The 25,056-nt window shown below is 37.6% G+C and overlaps 1 protein-coding gene across 1 annotated transcript; it reads left to right on the top strand.

The window, feature by feature from the left end:
- The first annotated feature begins 3,947 nt into the window (after positions 1 to 3,947).
- LOC150087869 (E3 ubiquitin-protein ligase MARCHF2-like) lies at positions 3,948 to 22,347 on the top strand. Its single transcript, XM_090370480.1, has 5 exons — positions 3,948 to 4,109; positions 11,836 to 12,178; positions 15,445 to 15,566; positions 17,584 to 17,804; positions 21,979 to 22,347. The coding sequence occupies exons 2-5, from the start codon at positions 11,836 to 11,838 to the stop codon at positions 22,298 to 22,300; spliced, it is 1,008 nt and encodes a 335-aa protein (XP_090226606.1). The 5' UTR covers positions 3,948 to 4,109; the 3' UTR covers positions 22,301 to 22,347.
- The last annotated feature ends 2,709 nt before the right edge of the window (positions 22,348 to 25,056 follow it).

Raw genomic sequence — 25,056 nt, 5'->3', positions numbered from 1 at the left:
CATCTTCAAAATGCAGAAATAAAAATATAAACTTCAAAAATCTATCAGTACCTAATTCATTCAGTACATGATCACATATTTTGGCCTTTAAGACAGCAGTAAAACAAGACTCTTGGAATTAACATGACTCTTGTATCTTTGATACATAACTCATTCGTGGCATACATGATAAACTGGAAGTCCACCTTTATGCAGACCTTCATGGACTTGTCTGCAGATTACCTAGGATCCATGAATCACAGATTGCATGCCACTGCACAAGGCTACTACATCCAGGAAATGTTTAGATAGACCACAGAAATTGGGAGAAGTAGACTAGAGTATGCTTAGAAAAGTCGTCTGTAGATATCCTCAATCTCAATTACTGTCAATAAGGAGTTCAGGGAGGCTACAAGAACTGATATTAGTCAACAGAAAATATATAAAAGGTGACAGCTTTATAGCATTAAATTTTGTGAAAAAGCAGCACAAACCAAACATCACAGCATGGAGGTGCTGGAACTTATTGTAATTGCTCCCAGGAATGTTGAAACGTGTAATGGAATGCTGTAATGTATACGTTTGCTATAGCATTATGTTTATACACTTGTGCAAAACTAAAGGACCACTATTTCTAAAGGTTACAACCACGAAATCTTTACTTAAGGTACTCTTTACTGATGAGAGTAGATTCAAGTCTCAGTAGCAATTCTGAATGTCAGCTAATCTGATGAGAAGTTGGCACACAGTATCAACCCGCAAACATCACTGAAAGGGATCGATATGGCAGTTGAGGTGTTCTCGTCTGGGGAGGCGTTATCTTGGATGAACGTACACAACTCCAGATACTGGAAGGCGGTACTGTAACCGGTGCATGCTTCTGTACTGAGGTAATCCCCATGTGCATCTGTTCGAGTTGCCATTGGCACGAAGTTCATGTTTATGGATGATAACGCCACACCCCATCACATTGCAGCTGTTGATATGGTTTCAGAAAGTGAGGACATTATTCTATGGATTGGCCTGCCCCCTCCATGATCTAAATCCCATCGAACACATATGGGATGCTCTGGGGAGATGCCTAGCGGCATGTCCAGCCCAACCAGAAAATGTTCACCAGTTGAAGATGGCACTGACAGGAATGGACGTTACTGCAAGAACTTATCAACAACATTGTTTAAGTATGGACAGACGGTGCAAATCTCGCATCGACATTAGGGGTGGCCATATCTCCTACTGAAGTTTATCTCTTCCCTTGTTCTATCTTTGGCAGTGATGCATCTGTATTATGGCAACCAGTGCTATGTTGCTATTTTTGAATAAAGTCCCTCTGTACCATTTTGTTTCCTTTGCGTCGGTGTTGTTTCCTTTATGACTTCTGTACCTCATGAGGTTCATTTGGTATGCTTTTCCCATATCCAGGCCACTCCTATGAGAAGCTACAGGTGAAAACCTGACTGGTCCTTAAGTTTTGCACACCAGTATACATAGCCAACTAAGCGATTGCAAATTGGCATCATTTAAGTATATCTCATATTGTGAATGCCTTCACAACCAGTTGGCATAATATTACACTACCTCGAATAAATAACGCTTCACCAATGGAGAAGACTGCTGTTACTTATTCTCGGCAGATACCACCACCCAGACGACACCGTTTCAGAGCTTATTTCAGAGAGTGTTGCAATGATGACAACCCAGTTGCAAAGTATAACTCCACAATATGAGAGATGCTTGATAGTGGCATCTCTCATCTGCACAGCAATAGCAATTCAGTACCCTTTTGGCCACTGACACAAACTATGATATCGTTCATTGGCAAAAAACTCTGGGTAGCCTTTATACTAATTTATGATAAATTTCGTTAACACCATAACCACACCCCTTGGGAACGCCAGTGTGCATTGTGCACGACATTCAAAGCATCTCCAAACGTTATACCCGCAACAGATTTTGCCAAAACGGGATGAAGCAAGATTTATCGCTAAGTAAATCTTATTCAATAAGCCGTCGGGGATGGATGGGATCTATTAAATTATATTGAGAGAGACAGCAAATCTTTATTCATAAGATTATTGTTGAATTCAGGAGAGGTTCATATGGACTGGAGATGTGTGAATACATTCACACATCTCCAGTCCATATGAACCAATTCACAAAGAGGGATGAAAGGGTGGAGTGAATAATTATAGTCCTGTACGCTTGTCCTCTGTTCAATGAAAAATAATGGAGTCACTGGTTAAAGAAGTAATGTGGAGCCGTCTAGACAGAAATTCAATTAATATTGCAGTCGAGCATGGATTTGTTTAGGGGCGATCTTATCTGATCATTTTAATTGGATAATATGATGCAGTCACAAAGTGACTGGATACCAAAAAAAATTGACATCATATACATAGGCTTTTGATGCTGATGCATGTAAAATACTGCTGTACAAATTGGAGCAGTGTGGAATTAAGGGCAGGTTACTGCTATGGACAAAGGGACTGTTGAGCAGGAGAAGACATTGGTTGTCAATAGCCACTTCTCTTCTTGGACTAAATATTAAAAATATTTCATTAGTGGATTCCTGCAAGGTTCAGTGCTGAGCCTACTGTCGTTTACAATATTTATTAATGATATTGATGAAGATACATCAGACATTGCCTAAGTTTGCCAGTACTACCGCTACTACTATTAATCTAGTAGTATTCTAGTCTAATCTAAAATCAGGCTTAATGTCTGTTTCCAGGTTATACAAAGGTTGGCAGGGTGGTTAATAACAATAATCAGGGTAGGGTACTGTAACAATATCTAAAAAAAAATTAGGCACATGAGCTGAGGTCTGTCTGTATGTCAGAGCCATATGTCTGTAAATTGTGTGTGTTCTGTGCTCAATTTGCAGTTTGCTGGACAAAAACTCTAGTTTCCCAGAGAAAAAACCATGCCGCCCCCTCTCTTAAGATCAACTAACCCAGCCAGGTTGTGAAAAAGGCTCATAAAACTCCCATGCATCATTGACGGGATTCGAACTCGCTTCTGTTCCATGCGATTTGTGGACAGTGATAATACCAACTGTACTACCCACCAGGGTTGAAAATTGACAACTGAAATTTAACATTGGCAAATCAAAGTACTGCGTATGGATTGCAGTAATCCTCAAATAACATACCATTGTGTAGCACAACACTAAGGACAGTGAAGAACGAAAGAGACCTGGGGTAATAGTGCAGTTAGACATGAAATTTTCTTAGTAATGTGCACAGAAGCTGTCAGGACAGCTCATGGGGTCAATGCTATGCAGGAATGTTGCTCACAAGAATAAGAAGGTGATTATCCTGATCTCAATAATTAGGCTATCTTGAGAACATTGCATACAGGTCTGGAAGCCTCATTTTAGGAAGGATGTTGATCAGTTGGAACACGGCACCCTTTTTCCCCCCTCACTAATTGATTGATTATATACACTTGATACCTACGAGGGTCCTTATAAAACTGAAAAATAAACATTACATTTTTTATTCTTCCATCAAATTTTTATTTCATCCATTCCAAAATAAATATTCGCCTCGGTATTTTTTTTTTTTTTTTTTCCATAGGCCATACAGTACATGTCCTATATAGCATATGAGATATGTATTTAAATAGGTTCTTTATCCATTTTGGAATATCCGACATCATTTTATTTATTTTTATTTTCATACATCTAATAGTAAACTGAATAAATGCAAAAATGAATGATTCTAGAGTTGAAATATTGAGTATTTCCTCGCACTAATACTTTCAGTAATGTACCGGTATGTGAATTTGTTTACTAGTAGTGCCATTACTAAGCGATCTGTAATAAAATCAGCTGTACAGAACAGTGTCTAGATCTAGTGGTGTAACATACTGGCTTCCTGAATATTGCGAAATGGTATATCCTGTCTCTTTATCTCGAAAATACTCTCTCGTAATTATCGGAAAAACCAGATTGCTTTGTGAATTCGTCTCAATGGTGTTAACAGTTTCATCTGAGTTTTTATTCAACAAAATTTGAACAGGTAGAACGAGTTATCGCAGGTTTATAAGATGGTTATCTACCATAGTGCTATTATGAATGGAAGAAGTTTTGGTTCTTATTAAGTCCAAAATTTTATTTTAAGGCAAAGGTAAGACTGATTTGATTGATTGTTTTTTTTTTTTTTATTTTATTTTATGGTATACATAACATAACCAGTGATATTCATACGCTTTAGAAACGGATAAAAATGAAATTTTGGAAAATCGCTGAATTATAAGATATTTAAACTAGCTATGGTAATTTTACACTTTGTGGTTATGTGACAAATAAACTATATTGACTTGACTGATATATTGACTTCCGGTCAGTATGTTATTTGTTTTTAAAATTTAAATTTCATTAACGAACTCACTCGAAACCACGTTTTCAAATACTAATTTCTGAAATAAGTTAAAAAAAAAAAAAAAAAAAAAATCTCTTAGTTTTTTTTTTTTTTTTTTTTTTTTTTTCAAGGGGGATTGAGAGGACGGGGGAAGAATATCGACGTTGTAACAGCCTATAGTAGAATTAATTTCGTGCTAGTTTACTTACCGAACTTGAATATTGAACTACTTCGAAATTTGTTTAATATTTGTTTTATATCAAAATTTAAATCTCTACATATTTATAACACAAATCTGGGTAAGCTGAAATGTTTCATTGATTTTAATCAGTCTTCTCCCCTCCCCACTTCCTTAAAGTATTTGACTGATGTTAAACGAGTTTAATTGGCATATGCCGCTGAATATGAGATTTTAAAGTAGCTAAATTCAGTGCAGGAATAGGCGGGAAGAGGAATTAAGTACCATTTTAGTATCTCCGAGCTAGGATATAGTAAATGGGTTCAGGAATTCGATTCCGAGGTTCCTCTATGCTCTCACTCAACACCCCTTCCTAATAAGTAAGCTAGGAAGTACAGCATGCAATCTAAAAGTTCTGCCCACTTGCTGCACTAAACGAAAGAACAGTAGCAACCCCTCCTTCCTTTGGTTACTTCAGGCACCCAAAGAAATAATTCAAATAGAATTGAACGATTTTATCCCAAAAATAAGTCTACCCATTAATTTTGAAACAGATTTCTATGATTCTTTCTTCGTATTTTTTGTCAGCAAAATCATTAACATTGTCATAAAAGTTTTGGTATTTCAAATGAATTTTGGAATAAGTGTTGTGGAAATAAAATTAGATTTAGCACCAAGGCATTTTTAATATGTTTGATATAATAATATAATTAATCCCTGCATCCTGCCGTGATGGATATAATATACCTTTTTTATTTATTACTTAGAGATTTTGGTACATTCAGTAAATATTTATCTTCATCTCGCGTAGTGATGTATTACACTAAATTAGACAATAATTACTGCAGTCCTACATTTGCTCTGGGACTTACTTTGCGACATTTTATTTAAACGCGCAGTAAACTGAAACCGCATGATGATACGATATTGTCTTCATTGATGCTATATGTGCACATGGAAGGATTTGATTAAGCAACAACAACCATTTATTGTTGCTTGTTTAGTACCGTATTGTAAATTTATATTTCTCTAAATGTCTCATTATAAAACGAAGCAAGTTTGCTATTTAAAAAAAAAATACTATTTCGAAAGTTTACATTTCGATAACTCGAAAAGTAAACCCCAAGCCATAATTGCCGACAAATTTTCCTCCATGGAATATTTCTGTTCATGAAGAAATCCGTGGTTTAAAAGGATAAGCAACAATATAAACTTAGTTGTCTCTGCATTAGAACCCCCCCCCCTTATGTAGAAATGGGCTGGTCTGTGACGGCGTGATGGATCAAAGTCGGGAACAGCTCAAAAAGATTGAGATTCGCACACGTGGCGATCAATTTGAATTTCTCCGAGGGAGAATGGGTCAGCATCCAGATTTTTCTTTCTTCAAACCTGGAATGATTGTGGGGCAAGACGTGCAGCTATCTCGATAACAGTCAATATGGTTAAGTGTTCCTGTCTGTGGCGTCACAAGTGATTGAAATAGAAAGGGGTGCAAGAATATTTGCTGATACTATCGAGGCAGTGTTAGGCGGGTCGGAAAACTGATAGCTTGGGGGAGGATACAAGGACTAATAGATTAACAGTAGCCACCGGCAGAGGTGAAAGTGATTCTTGCACTGCTTCTATTGGAATGAGCAGCAGCCTGGAAAACAAGATGCAGGATATTACAGAGACTGCTGGGAGTCATTGCGGTACAAGTAAACACATGGGTTGTGTTAGGGTAGCTAAGAATAGGAACAGGTACATGTATACATGCGTGTACACCGATGCTAGGAGTTTGGTAAATAAATTTGAATTTGTTTTCTGTATTTATAAATGATATTGATGATGGTGTATCAAGCTTAATGTCCAAGTTTGCAGACGACACAAAGTTTAGCAGGGTTGTTAAGGACACTACTGACGCTATGCTGCTGCAACAGTATCTGGAAAGGTTGAGCAGATGGGCTGAGACGTGGCAAATTAAGTTTAACATTGACAAATGTAAAGTACTACATATGGGAAACAGCAACCCCAGAGCAACGTATCAACTCTGTTGTACTACAGTGATAGAGAATTAAAAGGACCTGGGGTAATTGTGCAGGCAGATATGAAGTTCTCTGAGCAGTGCAGATGGGCTGCAAGAGTAGCTCATGGCGTCTTGTCAATGACATACAGGAATGTTTTTAGCAGGGATAAGGAGGTGATTATTCCCTTATATAAGGCAATGGTCAGGCCACACCTTGAGTACTGTATACAGGTCTGGAGGCCTCATTTCAAGAAGGATGTAGGGATGCTGGAACGAGTACACAGAAGGGCAACAAGATTGGTGAATGGAACAAAGGAGTGCTCTTACGAAGAAAGGCTTAAATTTTGCAAATTAGTGTCTGGCGACTAGGCACCGGAGAGGTGATCTGATAGAGGTGTATAAAGCCTTGAATGGTTTGAGCATGCTCAGTGCCGATGGGATTCTTCCTCTTTCTCAGAATAATCACCTGAGAGGGCATGAATTCAGATTGAGGAAAGACAGATGTAGGATAGATGTGCGGAAATTTGCCTTTAGCCAGCGGGTAGTTGGCTGGTGGAGCAGATTTTCCATCCCTTGTCGTGGAAGTTGATAGCCTAAATAAATTTAAGGCTCAGCTGGACAGGTGTTTCGAACGAATGGAGGGGTGAAATGGAAGTTTTTTTTTTTTTTTGGCTGATGCTGCATAAGCTTGCTTTCTTGCATCATATGCCTCTACTAATGCTAATTGACTGAATAGCGGTCGAACAACCAGCCAAAGATCACACCAGAGACAACGTGTGGTCGACGCCCATGGTGAGCATCGTGTATCTCGTCTCGTAACACTGCAGCAACGAAGCACAGTGGCCCAGCTAATAACCACCCAATACAAGTAGGAACAGCGAATTCAATAGCCACAGACTTTCGTCTTGTATTCTGTCAAGCAGCACAGGGACACTCCCCCTAACTCCGTTAATTCTTCAGTTGTCCACTGAATAGGAGAGTCCTGTAGAAAGTCCGATGTCTAAACTGTGCTACTAGACTGGAGATGCCAGTTAATTCTTGTCACTCCTGAAGTGGTTCTTGGAACAGTTACATAAGATCCTGTAAGAAAACATGAAAACCTGCCAAGTTGATGACTTCCACCACAGCTAACCCCATTTGGAGTATGATAGCTACTTGCTGGCTTGGAATGCCAGGCAGGATTATATACCATCGCTTGTTTCCGCAGTGTGAAAACTCTTTGAACAGAGAGACTAACGCATACCTTTGGGGTTGGATTTACTGGTCTGGTACCCCTAACAGACTACTCTCCTCTCACCACCACCACCTTGGACTAGACTCCCTCATGGATGAACCTTCACTGACTTTGTCTCTTTAGTCGAGGAAAACCACATGTTAGTGAAATAGCTTTTGCTCTCCAGCATGCTGCTGCCTCAGAAATATTCCTTAGAAGTATCTATTCACGCTTAGTCACTTTTACTCTCTTACTTCGCCTTGCCCTTCTTTAGGGAAATCCACCTACTAAAGGTTTTCCTAGTTCCTACTCGCCTCAGGGACATCTCTTGGTGTCCCCCTTTCACTTTCACCTTTGATTCCCCCTTCTTCCACCATCTCCATTTTTCTCTTCATTTGGGCTTCTCCCCCTGGCTCTTCCAGGGACCAGTCTCTTCAGACGTTCTTATCCACTCCTGGCCAGGCATCCTCGTGCCATGAACGGATGCTGGGAGGTGACTCCCTTGGTGATTGCACCTTCCAGTAACTAAGAGGCCAGATAAACAATTTACAGTACCCATCATAACTCACGTTCAGTCTCTTTGCAGAATTTCATCTTCACAGTGCCACTAAGTGCTGTTTTGTGAGAAACCATTAGCACTGCCTGACAAGTAAACTATGTCCACTATCATGCTGCTGGGTTTATCCGCATTTAGATAAAGCAACATGAGACCATGGCGCCTGGATGCGCTGTCGATTTACGGCAAAATGGAGGTGGTGGGGTTATGTTAGGGACTGTTTTCGTGGCATGCCCTGGGTTCTCTAATCACCGGCTTCTTAATTGAAAATGAGACTAACTTTCAAACCCTCAAATATTCACCAACGTCGTCTTCAGCAGAAGAATGCAAATGCTTCACCACGCTGGATAATTCAACAAGCTCTTGCTGAGCTGTTCCCTGTGTCACCTATCAGTCATCCTGGACTTATTCTTTTGATCTCTGAGGTTGTTCAGAGATGCCAACCACTGGCGTTTTTTGTGTTTTTTTATTATTATTGTATGTATTTATTTTATTTATTTATTATTTTATTTTTCCTTCTGCTGGTACTCAGGACCCTTGCATCCTGAGTACGGGATTGCTGGCATCCACTGGTATTTCACTACCATCCAGTGGATGCGGGATTTTAGCGCACTACTGAGGTGCAGATAGTAGGTGATGCCCGGCTCCACGGGCATCAGGCAGCAGTTGTTCAGGTGTTAGCTAAACCTCTAGCTTTTTTTTTTGTTACTTCAGTTAACTGCTATATGTTAATTACTTACATCTCAAGTTTATTGATGTAACTGAATTGTCTATTTAACTTGTCATTTTTGTACAGTCTTATGGTGTCAGTTTGATGTCTTGTTTGTTACTGGGAATTACTATGTAATGGTAAATGCTACATAAGCTGTAATATGCTGTATGTTGTAAATTATTGCTTTTCTTTAAAGCTTGAAGATGTGTCTGGAAACCACCTCCCGATGTCATATATACTGTTTCCATATGATGTAAATAGTTACAACTTTTCATGTTGTAAATAATTGCATCTCTTCAAGGTTTGAAGATATGTTTGGAAGATGACTCCTGCTTTTATATGCTGTACATTACTTCATTTCTTCAGAGTTCGTGGAGGTGACAGTTGACAGTCGACCACCTCTCTTTGATTTTTGCTGTTTTATATGATGTAAATATACGCTGTAAACAATTCAAATTTCTTCACAATTTGAAGAAGCGACAGGAAGACAACTTTCACTTTTCTATGCTGCTACTTTTCCCTTTTCATTCTACTAATTTCTATTTCATGAAGGGGTCCCTCTGTGAACCCTCTGTTTTCTACTCTATTTACCCAATCCCATCTATTACCCATACTTTACCTAACTTGTATATATACCCTTTCTATTTCTTCTCAATTGCACTTAGAGCCTTGACCTCTGTGTGGCAAGATGTAAGTTGATCCTGGCCGCCTTGCATGGCCGGCATTTGTGTTGGAGTCACCACAAGACGTTTACAAGCGGCTATGGGGGGAAACCCTGGGGTCCGATAATTTTAATATATGAATTTTCTTTGCGTTATTCGATGCTTATCAAGGGAAAAATATTCCGATTGAAATCTATCGTTTACTTTTTGTGTTAAAATAAAAAAAAAACAATTTTTTATTGCACTTCGATAGCGCACTTCTTTGTAACTCTCCTTTTAGTGACAAAAAGTTTGCTAAATAGTTAGTTAATAATTCTATAAAAGTCATAAATTTTGCGACGAGAAGTATTTTTTTAACAATTTTCAAAGGTAGAGTTGTCCCGGCAAGGAGGTACTCAGAGAGCCAGCGGCGGTGGTGGGGAGACGCCTGCGCGGAATCTTGCACGGTCCTCACCTGCCAGTCGCTTCTCCAGGAAGAAGTCGGGTTAAGGTAACAAAGGTTGCCTTTCTCTGCGACCATTACAGCAGATCTACATCCTTCCTAAAGTGAGGCCTCCGGACATGTATACAGTACTCAAAATGTGGCCTAACCATTGCCTTGTACCAAAGGATAATCACCTCCTTATCCCTGCTAGAAATGTTTCTGTATATAATTGACAAAACCCCATGAGTTGTTCTGGCAGCCTGTCTGCGCTATTTAGAGAATATATCTGACTGCACAACTCCAACAAGGTCTTTTTCATTTTTCGCTACCCTAATGTACTCCCACACGTTAATAAGTTACTCTGGCATTACTACTACCCATATATTGTATCTTTCCCAGCCCATCGACCTAATTTTCCCAGATCTGGTTACAGTAGCTCACCCTGATCAGTCATTAACCACCCTGCCAACCTTTGCAGATGATACAAACTTAGACATGAAGCCTGAACCTTCATCAATATTATTAATAAATATTGAAAACAACGATGGACCCAGCAGTGAACCCTGAGGATTTCACTAGTAACATTTGGTTCACGAAGAATAGTACGCATTGATAATGATTGATGATTCTATAATAGCATTAGCCTTCTTTGTAGTCAAAGAACCTTTTCAAAGGAGTTACTGAGCCCATTTCTTCCTTTACCATTCGGGGACGCACTCCATTTTATTTACAATTTCAGTTATTTTCTTTCTTCCTCGATTTTGTTCTGGAACAAGTAACATATAACTAAAACTGTTAGTTTTGCGACGTCTGTTGATTCTTCAAGTTGCAACGAAAAAGCAAAGCTCGATTTAAGTCGCGATACCAATTGTTTTTCTATATCTGCTGGCAGATTTTGAATGCGACATTATTAGGACACTGAACTGTTTCAAGATTCTCTTTCGTCACCAAACATAAACCTTGCCATTGCCGCACATGGCTTTAATTAGGGTTTCTATAATTGTATGAGTTTTTCCTGCAAATGCAAGACGATAACTTATCCTGTAGCGTTTTCATTATCAGTTTGTGAACTTTTCGCCATAAGGATATGACAGTTTGGTAATGCCTCAAGCTTGCGCTCGAAAAAACCATCTTTGTCCTTATATTCAGGGTGATTAGTATCACGATGTCTAGAAAGTTTGGCAGGTAACATACAATCGTTTGATGATACAATCGCACAAGAAGCATAGGGAATCAAGGGAAAGTTCATCACCTGTATATATAAACCCCACAGACAAATATGAATCATTTTACTTCCATTTTATACTATTTTCTGAAGTTCTAGGACTGCTGATACTGGATGGAAAAGTAAAACGTTGAGATTCACTTACAATTCGGTTACACCTATACTTACTGTAGTAGTACTCGATTGTTTACTTAAACTACCTCCTTTTAGCCTCTGGTCCATGATAAAACAAATTTGCATTAATGTTACTTCGTGTTGACATTTTCAAACTTTGATCTGCTTCGATGTAACAGAGCCTTATCTTTAGGTTGCTATCATAACGGAACCATATGGTTCCGTTATTAGAAAAGCAGCTTATATTCGTGTAGTGGTCTCGTTTTTAAGAGCAACAAATCACTTCATTAATGTCCTTCCTTTGTCACTCTAATCTTCAATATCTAATGTTTAAAAATATATTAATTAAAATTTATTTAACAGACTTTAAGCTCTAAAAACGCAATTCACTTATTTTTTTCAGATGGATACAAACGAAAACGAAGTAATTCCGGCCCCCAAATTCTACCAACAAAGGGGCGAAGAACCCATGGAGCCATCAATTCCAGAAGGCATGTCGTCCTCGACACCAAATTCTTCACCTGTCACTCCTCTTTTGCCACGTTCTGCCACCAGCATAAATATAGGTCGTTTATTTGTGTATAATTTTAATTCATCGTCTAAAACTAGTCAAAGTTCTAGAAAATCGTGTCCCAGTTCAAGATCGTATACCATTCGGACGCTCAGTGGTAGCAGTGGACCATTTTGTCGAATATGCCACGAAGGAGAGGAAATGGAAGACCTGGTGTCGCCATGTCGTTGCTCTGGTAAAATATTTTTCCTTTGAGAAAAAAAAATAATATCTGTGGTTGTGCAATGTTGTTCTACTGTTAATTATTTCTACAGTACTGTATTTCTGTCTTGTTAACCAAATTACTAGAAATTCGTATAGTTAAAGCGTTATAATTAAAATTTTTGATAACTTAAACCATTGAGTAAATAAGCAGACAGGATAGACAGGATGATTTTTAAATAAAAAGCGTTACTTGGAAGGCCAGCGGACAGGAAACTGCTAATTTCCCAGCTGAAATTTGAAATATACAATAACCAGGCAATGCAAAAAAAGGAATGAAGAGGGGAAAAAAAAAAAGAAAGAAACCTCAGTCCCATAAAGGAGAAATGGCGCTGTAAAAGAATTACGCAAATTGTTCTTTGATGGTGTAGCCGTTGAAGAGCTACGAGAACAGGTGATATATTTCTGGAAGGACATTACTTCGCTCTGGCAATTTGGTGGGTGAACACTGGCACTGCCTAGCGTTACACAGTACAGTACGATTGCTTCTCTGCACCTCGAAATTTTTATACTATCAGGTGTCCTCCTAAAAACGACTCTTGCTCACATATTAGCGACTTTAGACCAATTTGCTGTGCACCCGGTCTCCTCAGTCTACTACAGAAAAGTCATCATTCTTCTGATATTACATCAAACCCTGCAGAATCAGTCACCTTAGATCGACTATACTATTCGTGTCAAGTCGAATGTCACGAATCTGTCATCTGCCACTTCACAAATTCTACAAGCTTTTGAAAATTAAGTTGTCCTTGATCTGTTGTACTTGCCTTGGGTACCTCTTCGAGGTCCGTTTCTAAATACGCGTCAACCCTTCTGACTACTAAATTATCCCACATAAGAGAACCAATATTCTCCAGGAAATTGAGATCAATAACTGCGGGAATTCCTCAAGTTTTCTTTTCGTGGGCCTGTTTGTTCCTTTCGTCATCAACAGATGTGACATAAACACTTATGTTGACGATGCAAAGTTACGAGATTTGATCATGAGGATGATCCTCTGAATGCCCAAAAAGCTTATCAACCAGAAGTTAGCTCGTATTGTGAAATATCTGCGTCCTTTCAACCTATTCAAAATCCAAAAAAAAAATTTTCAAACATAATATTGTCATTTAACCATACCCCATTGAACTTCATCTCTTCAATATTTGGAAACTCCATAAAGAACGTTTCATGTGTGACCCTGGAATTGTTTCGACTCCAAGCTGTCGTTTCATTAACATGTCAAACAACTTATAAACTGTGCTCGTCTCGCTGGGAAAAAAAAAATGCAACTCCACTTAAGATGCTCTTCTCTTGCATATAAATGCTTCTTCAACAACAACTTCTCATCGGTTCTCTGTGACTCAGAGATTTGGGTTCTGCTGCCTTCACTACATTTAAAACGGTCTTCACTGCTGAATGTTGGCTTTTGAAATGGGAGGTATGGACATTTTACCATCTCCCAATAGCTTGCTCATAGTCTGGGTGTTACCTGACTTTCAGAAACATCCAAAGAAAAGATTAGTCTTCTCGGTTAAGATACTAACTGGCATAATCGCAAAACCTTGCATGTGGGATATCTACTTGTGGAGAACATGTATTCCATATGTATCTGGACAGTCATCTGAGATCGCTTTTTTCTTTGGTACCAAATACTAATAGGCATGCCATCTCTTTGAGATTCCTGCCCACCCAAATATTGCTTATGACTTCAGGAAGTTTGCCACACACACAGTCTACATGTGCGTTATTCAGAGTGATTCCACTCTACCTGATGTGGTTGATGTTTCCCCCGACATGGCTATCATAGTGCCTATTAAGACCATGACTACATTCGCTGCCGGTTCCGGTAGATGGGCCTTTTGTCGACCTGTCGGCTTGCCTTGGCTGGTCGTCGGTAGTTGGTTTGTCACCTGTTGACCTTGAATGCTTAGTTATGGTGATAATTTATGCACATTTTATATACTCAGTACCGTGCAATGGTATTCAGGAAGCCTCTGTGCACGGTTGGTTTTAAAGGTAACCCTTAACTTTGCTATAGCTAACAGGTCCACTGTAATTAACCTCTATCAAAAATCGTACCATGAAGACCTTTGATTGCAAAGTCGAATTAGCCATGGTGTACATTGATCTGAAGGCGGTGTTTGACACCAATGCAGAAGCTCTTTTTACACTCCACAAAGTATTACAACCGAAAAGGAAACTGCTTCTCATCCAAGTTTCTTCTCGTTTCCCAGAAAAGTTATCCTCAAGGTGCTGCTGAACCATCAGTTCAGCAGCCCTTCAGACCTGTTGTTTACAACGTCACTTAGACCATATAGGCAAGTAGGTCTTGTTAAGAGCTGAACAACCATTGACGAAAATATATCCACAATATGAAAAAAAAAAAAAAAACCCTTTTTATATGTCTGTAAATTGCGTGTGTTCTCTGGTCGATTTTTCGGTTTTGCTGGACGAAAAAATCCCCCAGTTTTTGAGTGAAAAAAACCATGCTATCTACGCCTGAGACCGACTAACTCTGCCACGGAGTGAAAAATGCCTATTAAAGTTCCTCGCGTCATTGACGGGATTTGAACCCAAGCCTTTTCTACCCGGTGTGAGCAGGACGGTGACGATACCACTGTGTAGTATCTCAGACACAATATGATGCAGTAGGTAAATTCAAGTAATTTAGGAGGGAAAATGTGTCAGTATCTGTCTGCCCACCGATGAAACCCCAAGAAGAGTGAAACCGCCGATCTGAGCAGTGGCTATTTATTATAATAAATAGCATTATACTTCTCCATTGGAGCTGTGCTTTTTATTTAGGGTAGGGCAATACCAAGGCAACTCGTAGAGGAAGTGATCTCCGCAGTGCGAGATGGTAAGTAACAAACCTAGTTTGCTTATTGCCACGTCCTACATGTACAATAATATTTTATAACCTTCGTAGCATGAGGCCTTGTCCTAAATTTACTTGTTATTTTTTAGTTAAACAATAAAAATAACCCTACAACATTTACATTAATTAATTGTTGGTACTTATTAACAAATCGGATTAATGATTTTAAATTAACTTAATTTCAACTTTATGATATTATTCAATGTGGAGATACAAGTAGGTGAGTGAATGTACAGTATGATATTCATTTTAAGGGGTGGTTAATCTTATATTGCTATAAGAAATCACTGTACCTTCGCTTACTCTAGCTTGAAGTAATTCAAAAAAGCAATATTAATTAAAAATAAATAATTAACTGATTTTGTTTCCCCTACTTTTAGGTAGCTTGGGTCTTGTGCATGTATCTTGTATGGAGAGATGGTTGAGTACAGCTCATATGAATAAGTGCGAGATTTGTGGTTACACTTTTCGTGTACGATTGTCTTATCCCCCGTTTTCTGAGGTGAGGACTTATTCCTGCAGAAAAGTAGATTTAATCTTTTTTTTTTTTTTTTGTAACAGTGAACTAAATATCGTACTAATAGATGTTAGAGTATAATTCTATCACCATGAGTAGACCATTCTGATAAGTTTTCACTAATTTAATTTAATTTAATTTATTATGGATGTTTTCACCTAATCATAATGGATGGTAAAGGGGGGAGGGTTGCGTGTGTATCACGTTTTGTGTGAAAAATGAAAATAGCGAAGTAGAAATCCTCCGAATGTTGAGAACCACATTTTATGATGCTTGTTTAAGTAAGGCTGTAATTTATTAGTGGATATAACGATTCCAAAATGACTGAGAACTTACGTTCAGGTCATTGGTCGAAGTCCAAGTTCAAACAATGATGAAATGGTTGATTAACGTGCGCAAAAAAATTTTCTGATAGGCGATTAACGATCCGAGAAATTGCTGATGAATCTCTTTTGGACCATGCTAAGCGATTTTGAGGGAAAACCGTATGCTTCTAGTCAGCAAAATTTGTCCCACGATTGTTGAATCATGACCAAAAGGTTCCCTGTCAAGAATTGTGAGGGCTAAGAAGGGGGGGGGGAAATGGAACTTATCATCAACTGCAATGTAACTAAAGAAACATGATGATGTATGGCTATGACCTTGAATCAAAATTCCAGTAAAAGTAAAAAATTTGAATTCTAAATGAATGTCACCCAACTCTGGGTTGGGTGACATTCATTTAGAATTCAAATGGGTTCGATCAAATTTTAAAACAGTGAAACACAAGGTATTGTTCATTATCAATTTCTTCGAAATGGTCAGACAGTAAACCAGGACAATTGCAAAGAGTTTCTGATTCGATAGAGGGGGTAAAAGAAAATACCTCCAGCTGTTTAAAATTAGTGGATCGTTGCCACTTCTCCTGCCCCACAAAACACCCTCTCCATTCAAATATCTTTCATTCCAAAACGTATTTCCTTTAGTATTTCGTCCTCCATGTTTACATTACCTTGTTCTGTGTGATTTTTAAATCGGCCTCAAGCCGAAATTGAAGCTGGAAGAACCAAGATTTGACGATATTTTAACTATCAACAGAATGCGACAGTTGAATTCAACTAGCCGAAGGTTTGAAGGCTTTCAGCGATACAGTACTTCTAAAAGTGGCAAGAATTTTTTGTTATGTGCTATTGTGCCAACTTACTGTACCCTATTCCACCCCTGTTAAGCCTGCTACACTTGCCAAAAAAAAAAAACAGTAAATGAATTTAAAACAAAACATAAATGTATTTAGTTTTTTATGCAATAATTTACAGAGAAATTTTTTTTTTTGTCAGGGTTTGATCGAAACAATTGAAATATCAATTTAAAAAGTAAAAGTTTTATATTAAACTATTTCTTGCCCTGTGGATACATTACTGAAAAGTATTGGGAATCGTATTGGTCTCCATGATATGCGGCCCTGTAATTTGAATTTTTACGATGATCATAGCTTTATGTCAAATAGAGTCATATATTACTGACTGTACTTTGCGATCAGCTTATTCTGAGCTATGCAAAAACCAACACGATTGAAAATTTACCTCTGACATTTGTTGATGGTCATAGCAAAAGCCAGGCGTACAAAAAAACTTTTCTATTGAGAACACAACATAATTGTGGTGGTAGGCCAGAAAGTCAGATATCAGGTATTCGAATTGACAGCATAACATTACTTTTCATTGTCTGTCCCGTTCCTGATTAGTCAGCAACTGATAAGCTTTCTGAGCTATTACCAACTTGCATCCATAAGCCACACCAAAGCCTCCCTGTGAATTGTGCCCAAAGAAAATTCTAATATATACAGAGAGAGCTCCCGTAAGATTATTTTTGCCTTAATTCGTTGAACTTGTAAACCCATAAGCGAGTTTAAAAACTTAAACCATATATGGAAAACATAAGCTGTATTTTAGATGCATATAATGGCAATTAATTTGTAATTGTATGTTCTGAAAATATTAATCATTAATTTCTTCTGTTGCAGTGGATTCGATATGCCTCAAACGCAACCTATCATAGAAGCTTAATAGGAGATGGCCTGTGTTTTTTGTTATTGACTCCATTAGCATTTATAAGTACTTTTCTGTGCTTAGATGGCGCACAACGACAAGCCACTTGGAAGAATCACTTGGAAATGGGATGCCTGATAGCATTAGCAGCCTTTCTGGTGGTCATTTACTTTGCGTGGACCGGCTTAACTATAAGGTGAGTCACTGCAGTGTGATACAATTGGTAATTACCAAAGAGTAAATTCATTCATTTCAATTTTTTATTAACATATATACGTGTATACAAACACTTTTTTTTTTTCCCCCTTATACAATCATCTGGTTCTGCAGATGATTGTATAAACTGCTTCTGATTATAGACCATCTCATACAAAACCATAAACAACAATAAAACACTCAAAAGACTAAAAAAAAAACATGTATGCGTGTATACATGCAACTATTCAGTGCAGCGGTAGAGCCTGGAACAGAGTTGAACTCCACCAGTTATCATCGTATTGTTTATAGAATGGTAGTTTGGCCAAATGGAAATCTTTGTATGTGCCACCTTTGTTCTTCATATATTCAGAATGCTTCGTATAGAGTAACATCTTATATATGTATGTGGAAAAAATGGGAAAGAACATAGTTCCTTGGTGGTCTGGGGAATTAGCGTCTCTTCATAGACAAGTTAATTCTGCAAGAAGAGATTATCAAAGAAGACGATCGTTGCCAGCTCAGGAGGTCGAATGGTTTAAACCCAATTACAAAAATAAAAAGAAATTATACTGTAAAGCAATTAGGCAGCATAAGACCCAATCATGGCAGAATTTTGTAAAAGAAACAGGAAATATGGAGCCGTGGGGTTTATTGTACAAAATGTCTCGCAATAAAGTTTCCCTAGGAGATATATTTTACAGTGTAGAAGATATGTTACATGAACCTACATTAGATTGGTTTTCTTAAGTTGCTGCAATAGTGAACAGCCTTTATAAGTGTGATGATATCGGACAAGACACTGCTGATCAGCTTAGAATAAGAATGGAAAACAGTTTATATAATGTCTCCATTGAAACTAAGTTATTTAATATGATTGAGTTACAATCAGTTATGAAACAAGTTAGGTTAAATAAATGTCCTGGTTGGGATTTAGTAGAAAATACAGTAATAGTTAAGATGTTTGAAATTTATCCTGAACATATTGTTAAATATGTTTAACAAATGCCTTTTTGAAGATGATCCTGAAACTAGGGAAGAATCCTTCGGAGCCAAAAGCATACCAGCCAATATCTTTATTGGCCAACATAGGGAAGATATATGAGAGACTTTTAGCCATAAGATTAGATGAATTATTAAAAGGTAATTGTACAGTTGAAACAAATCAGTATGGATTTAAACAGGGAAAATCTGCTGAAGACGCTATATATGACTTAGTTCATTATTGTGATACTGCTACTGATAAATATGTTATGGCAGTGTTCATAGACTTAGAGGGGGCGTTTGATTCACTGTGGTGGGAGAGTGTATTAAATGTGTTAGTAAAGATGAGTTGTTCATATCAATTATACAAAGTAATAAGAAATTATTTTACAAATAGGAAAATATCAGTAAGGGCACGTCATTTAGTTTAGGACACACTGGTATACCGCGGATGTCCCCCAAGGCTCCGTACTGGGGCCTGTGTGTTGGAATCTTGTATTAGATCAGTGGTTCTCTCGGAGTCTTGAACACTGACATTATATAGCATACGCAGATGATTTTGGTAATTTGTGTTCCGGGGTCTTCAAGATTGGTCTTGGAGAAAAGGATTAAGAAAATATTGGAGGATCTGATCCAATGGGTTACATTACATAAGTTGAATATCTCTATAATAAAAACTTTAAAAACTGATGTTTTTAAAGGGGCTTTCAATTATGATCGTCCACCTGCTGCACGTATACATAATAAACAAATAGCGTATGTTAAAACCAATAAGTATTTAGGAATAACTATAGATGATAAGTTAAGTTTTACAGAACATGTAGAAAATTTAGCGAATAAAGTAAGAACTTTTAGTGCTGCTATAATTAGGATAACCAGAACGGAATGGGGGTTAAATAAAAAAAAAAAAAAAAAACCCTTAGATTGTATTATAAGGCTGTTTTCCTGCCAATTGTTTCATATGCTGCTGGTATTTGGTATAGGAGGCAAATATTATTAGAATAAAAAAATAAATTAAATTCCATACAGAGGATGATGTTATTAGCAATTAATCAAGTATGTAGGACGGCTTCAACAAATGCCCTTCAGGTGATAGATGGGGTGTTACCCCTGGATTTGCATGTGATATATAGAGGGATGGTGTATCATTTAAAGAAGGGTATGGAAGTTAGATTTATGGGAATAACTTTTAATACATCTGTTAATATGAATGAGACAAAAAGAATTTTAAATGGATTATATAATATATGGCAATGTAGGTGGAACGACAGTACCAAATACATGGCAAAAAGTATTTGGTCTAGTCACCAAATACTTTTTGCCATGTTCGCTATTTGTCATTAAACAAAAAATTAGATTGGTTTTTCCCAGCTATGACGGCTTCTTTTATATTGACAGGGCATGGATCATTAAAGGCAAAATTGTTTCAGTTGAGTATGGGACAGATAGTTTTTGTATTTGTGGGATTGAAGAAGATTGGAAACTTGTATTATTAGATTGTAATCTGTATACTGAAGAAAGATCTCTGTTGTTTCAAACAGTTTTAATAAGTAATGTTAATGAATTACACTTGTTTGTCTCAGATAGAGATAGATTTAATGCCTTTCAACATTTGTCTTAGTGTCTTTAGAAAAAGAAAATTGCTAAAAGCCATTCAGTAATGTCTTTTTTTTTTTTTTTTTTTTTTTTTTACTCATTCTCCTACCCATAGTTTGGGGGGATTTTTTTGTTTTTTTTTCTCTTCACCCTTAGTTTGGGTTTTAAATTTTTTCTCTTTTCACCCATAGTTGTTGTTTTTAATAATTTGTAGTTTTATTTTAATTTTAGTTATTTTTGATATTACAATTTTTATATAGATATATTTTTTAAATCGGTGGGGACCAGCAGATTTCTCTAGTTGCCCATACTAGAAGTACAAGGCAGTCTATACAAAGCAACAGGCAGGCCACTCCTTGAATACTGTATACAGGTGTGGAGGCCTCATTTTAGGAAGGATATAGAGTTGCTAGAACGAGTACAAAGAATGGCAACAAGATTGGTGAGGGGAACAAAGGGGGTCCTCTTACCAAGATATGCTTAAGTTCTGCAAATTGCAGCGCCTGGAGACTAGCCACATGCGAGGTGATCTGATGAGGTGTATAAGGCCTTGAACGAGTTGAGCAAGCTCAATGCTGATGGGATTCTTTCTCTTGCTCAGATTAAGAACCTGAGGGGAGCGTAGATTCAAATTGATGAAAGACAGTTGTAGAATAAATGTGCAGAAATTTGCCTTTAACCAGCGGGTGGTTGATTGCTGGAACAGACTTCCATCTCTTGTTGTGGAAGTTGATAGCTTAAATAAATTTAAGGTAAGTTGGATAAGCATTTGGAGTGAATATATGAGTAAAATGAAAGGGGTGTTTTTTTTTTTTTTTTTTGGCTGATGCTGCATAAGCTTGCTTTCTTGCATCGTTGAGAGAGAGAGAGTGAGAGACTGAGGGTACTTCTTGAATTTCAGAACTACTAAGGATAATCCTGAAAGGCAAGCAGGATGCGAGAAGAAAGCATCCATTCATAATGATGCGTCAACTCGTCGTGGAAGTTGTCTAAGGGCAGTGGAAGACAACGTGCGCCCAGTCCTCTCGCTGCTGACAAAGGCAAGTGTCATTATTTTCTAAACCCAACTGAACAAGTTTCGATTTGATGGAACCGTGCCCAGTGATGAGGAAAGACGTGTAGATATTTGGAGAGAACCAAGATGAAATTCGCCGATCAGAAGCAAACTGTACATAATCGATAAACTTGTGTGTGATTCTTCACTAACGTGGTCCAACGAGCTTGCCAGATGTTGATAAATACTGTGCCAGTACCAATGTTCAGTAGTACTGTACTTTGCAATCAGCCACAACTAACTGAACCGCGTACGCATTGCAAAAATAATAAATAAAAAAGAATAAAACCGCTGATTGGAAATTTTGATATACAAATCTAAAACAGTGTCAACCCAATTTCAACCTGCGGTTTCAGTGGGGATTATTGTGTTTTACTTTAGTATTTAGGTAAATTATTCGATTGCTTAGTGTACAATCAACTATTGTTGACTAATTCTTAACAGAATGTTACTAATCTGTGAACAAAATCTACAGTGGTGGTAATGGTGAAAACAGTCATTGAATAGTTTGTATACCTGTTTCTATTTTATATACTTGCAGATATTATTATAAGAGCTGGATTCATTGGAGGACCAATAATCCACATGTTAAGCTGTTAATGGTTAGACGAAGAAAGTCTTCAAGTCCATCCACAAGTAACCCAACTTTTCAAGCAACAAACGAGTCAAGTTTTTCTTGTAACAGTACACTGGATATGGCAGTCAGAAGCCTTCCAAGTTCTCATTTGCGGTATGGTGAACGTTATGAAGTTAACCCTAGTCTTCAGGAAATTTCATCATCAAATGAAGTTCGTAACGGTAGTGGTACTGTGGGCAGTGAATCAAATTGCAGTTTGGAGTCTCCATTGGCAACACGGCTGTGATAATCCAATTATAATTGAAGCATTTTATGAGGAATTCCACTTTATATTCTGCCCAATGTTTCCATTTTAAAAACTAAATATTTTATAAATAATATTTAATCTTGATAAAATATTTATTTTAATTATTTTCCAAGATTTTATTGATTTTGTTCTTATATTTTCATTCCTTGATGTTTTACTATATATTTATTTACTCTGGTGTTTGAAACATGTAGTTCAGTTTTAAATAAAATTTATTTTTTTACCTTTTTTTTTTTTTTTTTTAAATGGCTTAACTAGTTTGGGAATTACTTTATATTATTAGTAATTTTAAGTACTGTGTAGCAACAACGTTATTTTATGCTCAAAAAGTATTCAGCATAGGGTTTGGTTTTTGAGGGGACCTGACTGTTCATTTGGAGTAATGCATAAAATGCAAAGAGCGTTTTTTTTTTTTTTTTTTTTTTAATTTCCCTTATTAGCGCAAGAGAATATTAAACATGAAATTACTTGGAGTAGCAGAAAATTTCCTGACTCGAACGAAAAAAACAGAAAAATTTAAGAGGTAATAATCAAAATCTCTCAGCAGTTGAACGATTATTGACCAGTGATTCCAGCCCAATTCGTATTCACCAACACCAAATGTGTACGTGAGTGGTTTGAGAAACACAATTGAGAATATATACATCTGACCTGGTTAGCACATCCTACATCTCAAAGGGAATTGAGCATCTATGTGGTGAATTGGAAGACCACTTCGTCAATGCACTTCCCATACACTTGTGTAGGGGAAGATTCAACATTGTTGCTGACTGACTAGTAGAGTATTCCTCCTGTTGTATTTTTGAACTGCAGACTCTACATGTGACAACAGTAATCCTGAAAAACGTGGGCCAAAGCATTATTAGGATACGGTTCTATTAAACAGATCAGTTACTGTACCTCCTATTTACCTCATGATGCAAATTGTGGTGATAACCTCACAACGTTAAAAAAAAATTTCATTTAACATAATGTACATGGATAGTCTATTAAAATGGACGCAACTCATCAGTGTCCTATGAAAATACTTTTGTATTTCCTTGCAGAAAGTTATTAGGCCATTCTCTAAATAAGTCTGCGTGGATAGAAAATGGTTATAACAGTCTTTCCTCACTGGTTGGAAAGCCGTGTTCGAATGACGTGAGGACCTTTTATGTGCTTTTTACACTCTGTGGCTGAGTTAGTCGTCATGGACAGCAAGGTTTTCTCCAGGAAAGGTTTTTCGATCACAAGGGACAAAAAAAACCTCAATTTATTATATTAGGGTCATCTGGTAAATTATTACATTACCCATATGTTTTTCTTCTGTAAATTACATGTGTTCTCTGGTCGATTTGCCAGTTTCTGGGGAGGGGGAACCTTGCTATCTGCGCCTGAGACCCACTAATTCAGCCACGGAATGAAAAAAGCCCATAAAAGTCTGTCATCGACGTAATTCGAACCTGGATCTTTTCCACCCTGTGTCTGGAGGACGGTGATGTAACTGTGCTACGCGAAGACGATCAGAGAGCACAATAATTTATGAACATAATACACATGGGCAGATAAAATAGTTCTTGGGTGGCCTCAATATGACGTATGTATGACAGTATGCACTCACTAAAGAATTGCTCACTAATTTGGATTCCAAGTGGCGCTTTCAAACACATGTGAAAATGAGATAAAAACTATCCTAGAACCCGTCCCCATACTAATTGTAATTTGGTTTACACAGAACTGTAAACAAGTTCTAAATGAATGGTGCTGATAATCTGAATTTCTGCAGTCTAGTATGAATATCGTGGATATAAATAAAAATAAGCCAAAGCTCCTGACATGTAATGTAAATCCAATAATTTCAATACAAAGTAAACATCTCGTGTACACTGCTGTACCATTAATATTCAGACACCTGCATATCTATGAATAACCGTTATTAACCATTTTTAAGTTAATGTACTGAAGCCTTTATGACAGACTTCGTGACAGTCTTTTTGTAAATATCTTCCGATATTTTTAACCTTTCAAAGCGGCGACCAGTTAAGCTCTGTTTTATGGGCAGTCTCTCCTCCTGTACCCGACGAACATATTCATTCCAGAGGTTCTCTCTAGGATATGAAACATAACCCACAATAAGAGAAGTGCCTGATTATGTGCAATGGTTTAGTTTAATCACACCATCGGGCATCTCTCATATTGTGGAGTTATATTTCATAACTGGGTTGTCACTATTGCAACACCAGGGTACCTGCCCACCCACCGATGAGAAGCCTACAAGCTTCGAAACAGTGCCATCTGGGTGGTTGGCATTCGCCGGGAATAAGTAACAATTGTCTTTTCCATATGTGAAAATACAAGCACTTACAGGATTTACTGGGCGCCTCCGTAGCCAGGTGGGAAGGAGTAGCAGTGCGTAGCACATGCTTCTCGATTAGACCGGGGTTCGAGCCCGTCACCACCAAATACAGAGGATGCGGAAAGGTTAGGGAATAACCACCGCATATCCCGGAGCAATATGGCCTTAGTTGCTAATGCTCCTAAAAACCAAATAACAACAAACAACAACAGGATTTACTTTAATCAAGGAGCATGGGGGACAGACAGTTTTATCAGCTGACCTGAACATCGTGTAGGAAAGGAGGAAGTGTCTTGCACCACTGCCATAAGTTATAAAAAATAATAATAAAGAAAATTGGATGAGTACAGTGAGGCTTCTTCCCACATGGACTACTTTGTCATTTACATCACTTTATATG

The sequence above is a fragment of the Mastigoproctus giganteus genome, chromosome 3, assembly GCF_048544385.1.
Source record: "Mastigoproctus giganteus isolate SK-2022 chromosome 3, ASM4854438v1, whole genome shotgun sequence".
NCBI lineage: Eukaryota > Metazoa > Arthropoda > Arachnida > Uropygi > Thelyphonidae > Mastigoproctus > Mastigoproctus giganteus.
This window is presented reverse-complemented; position numbering and strand designations above follow the sequence as displayed.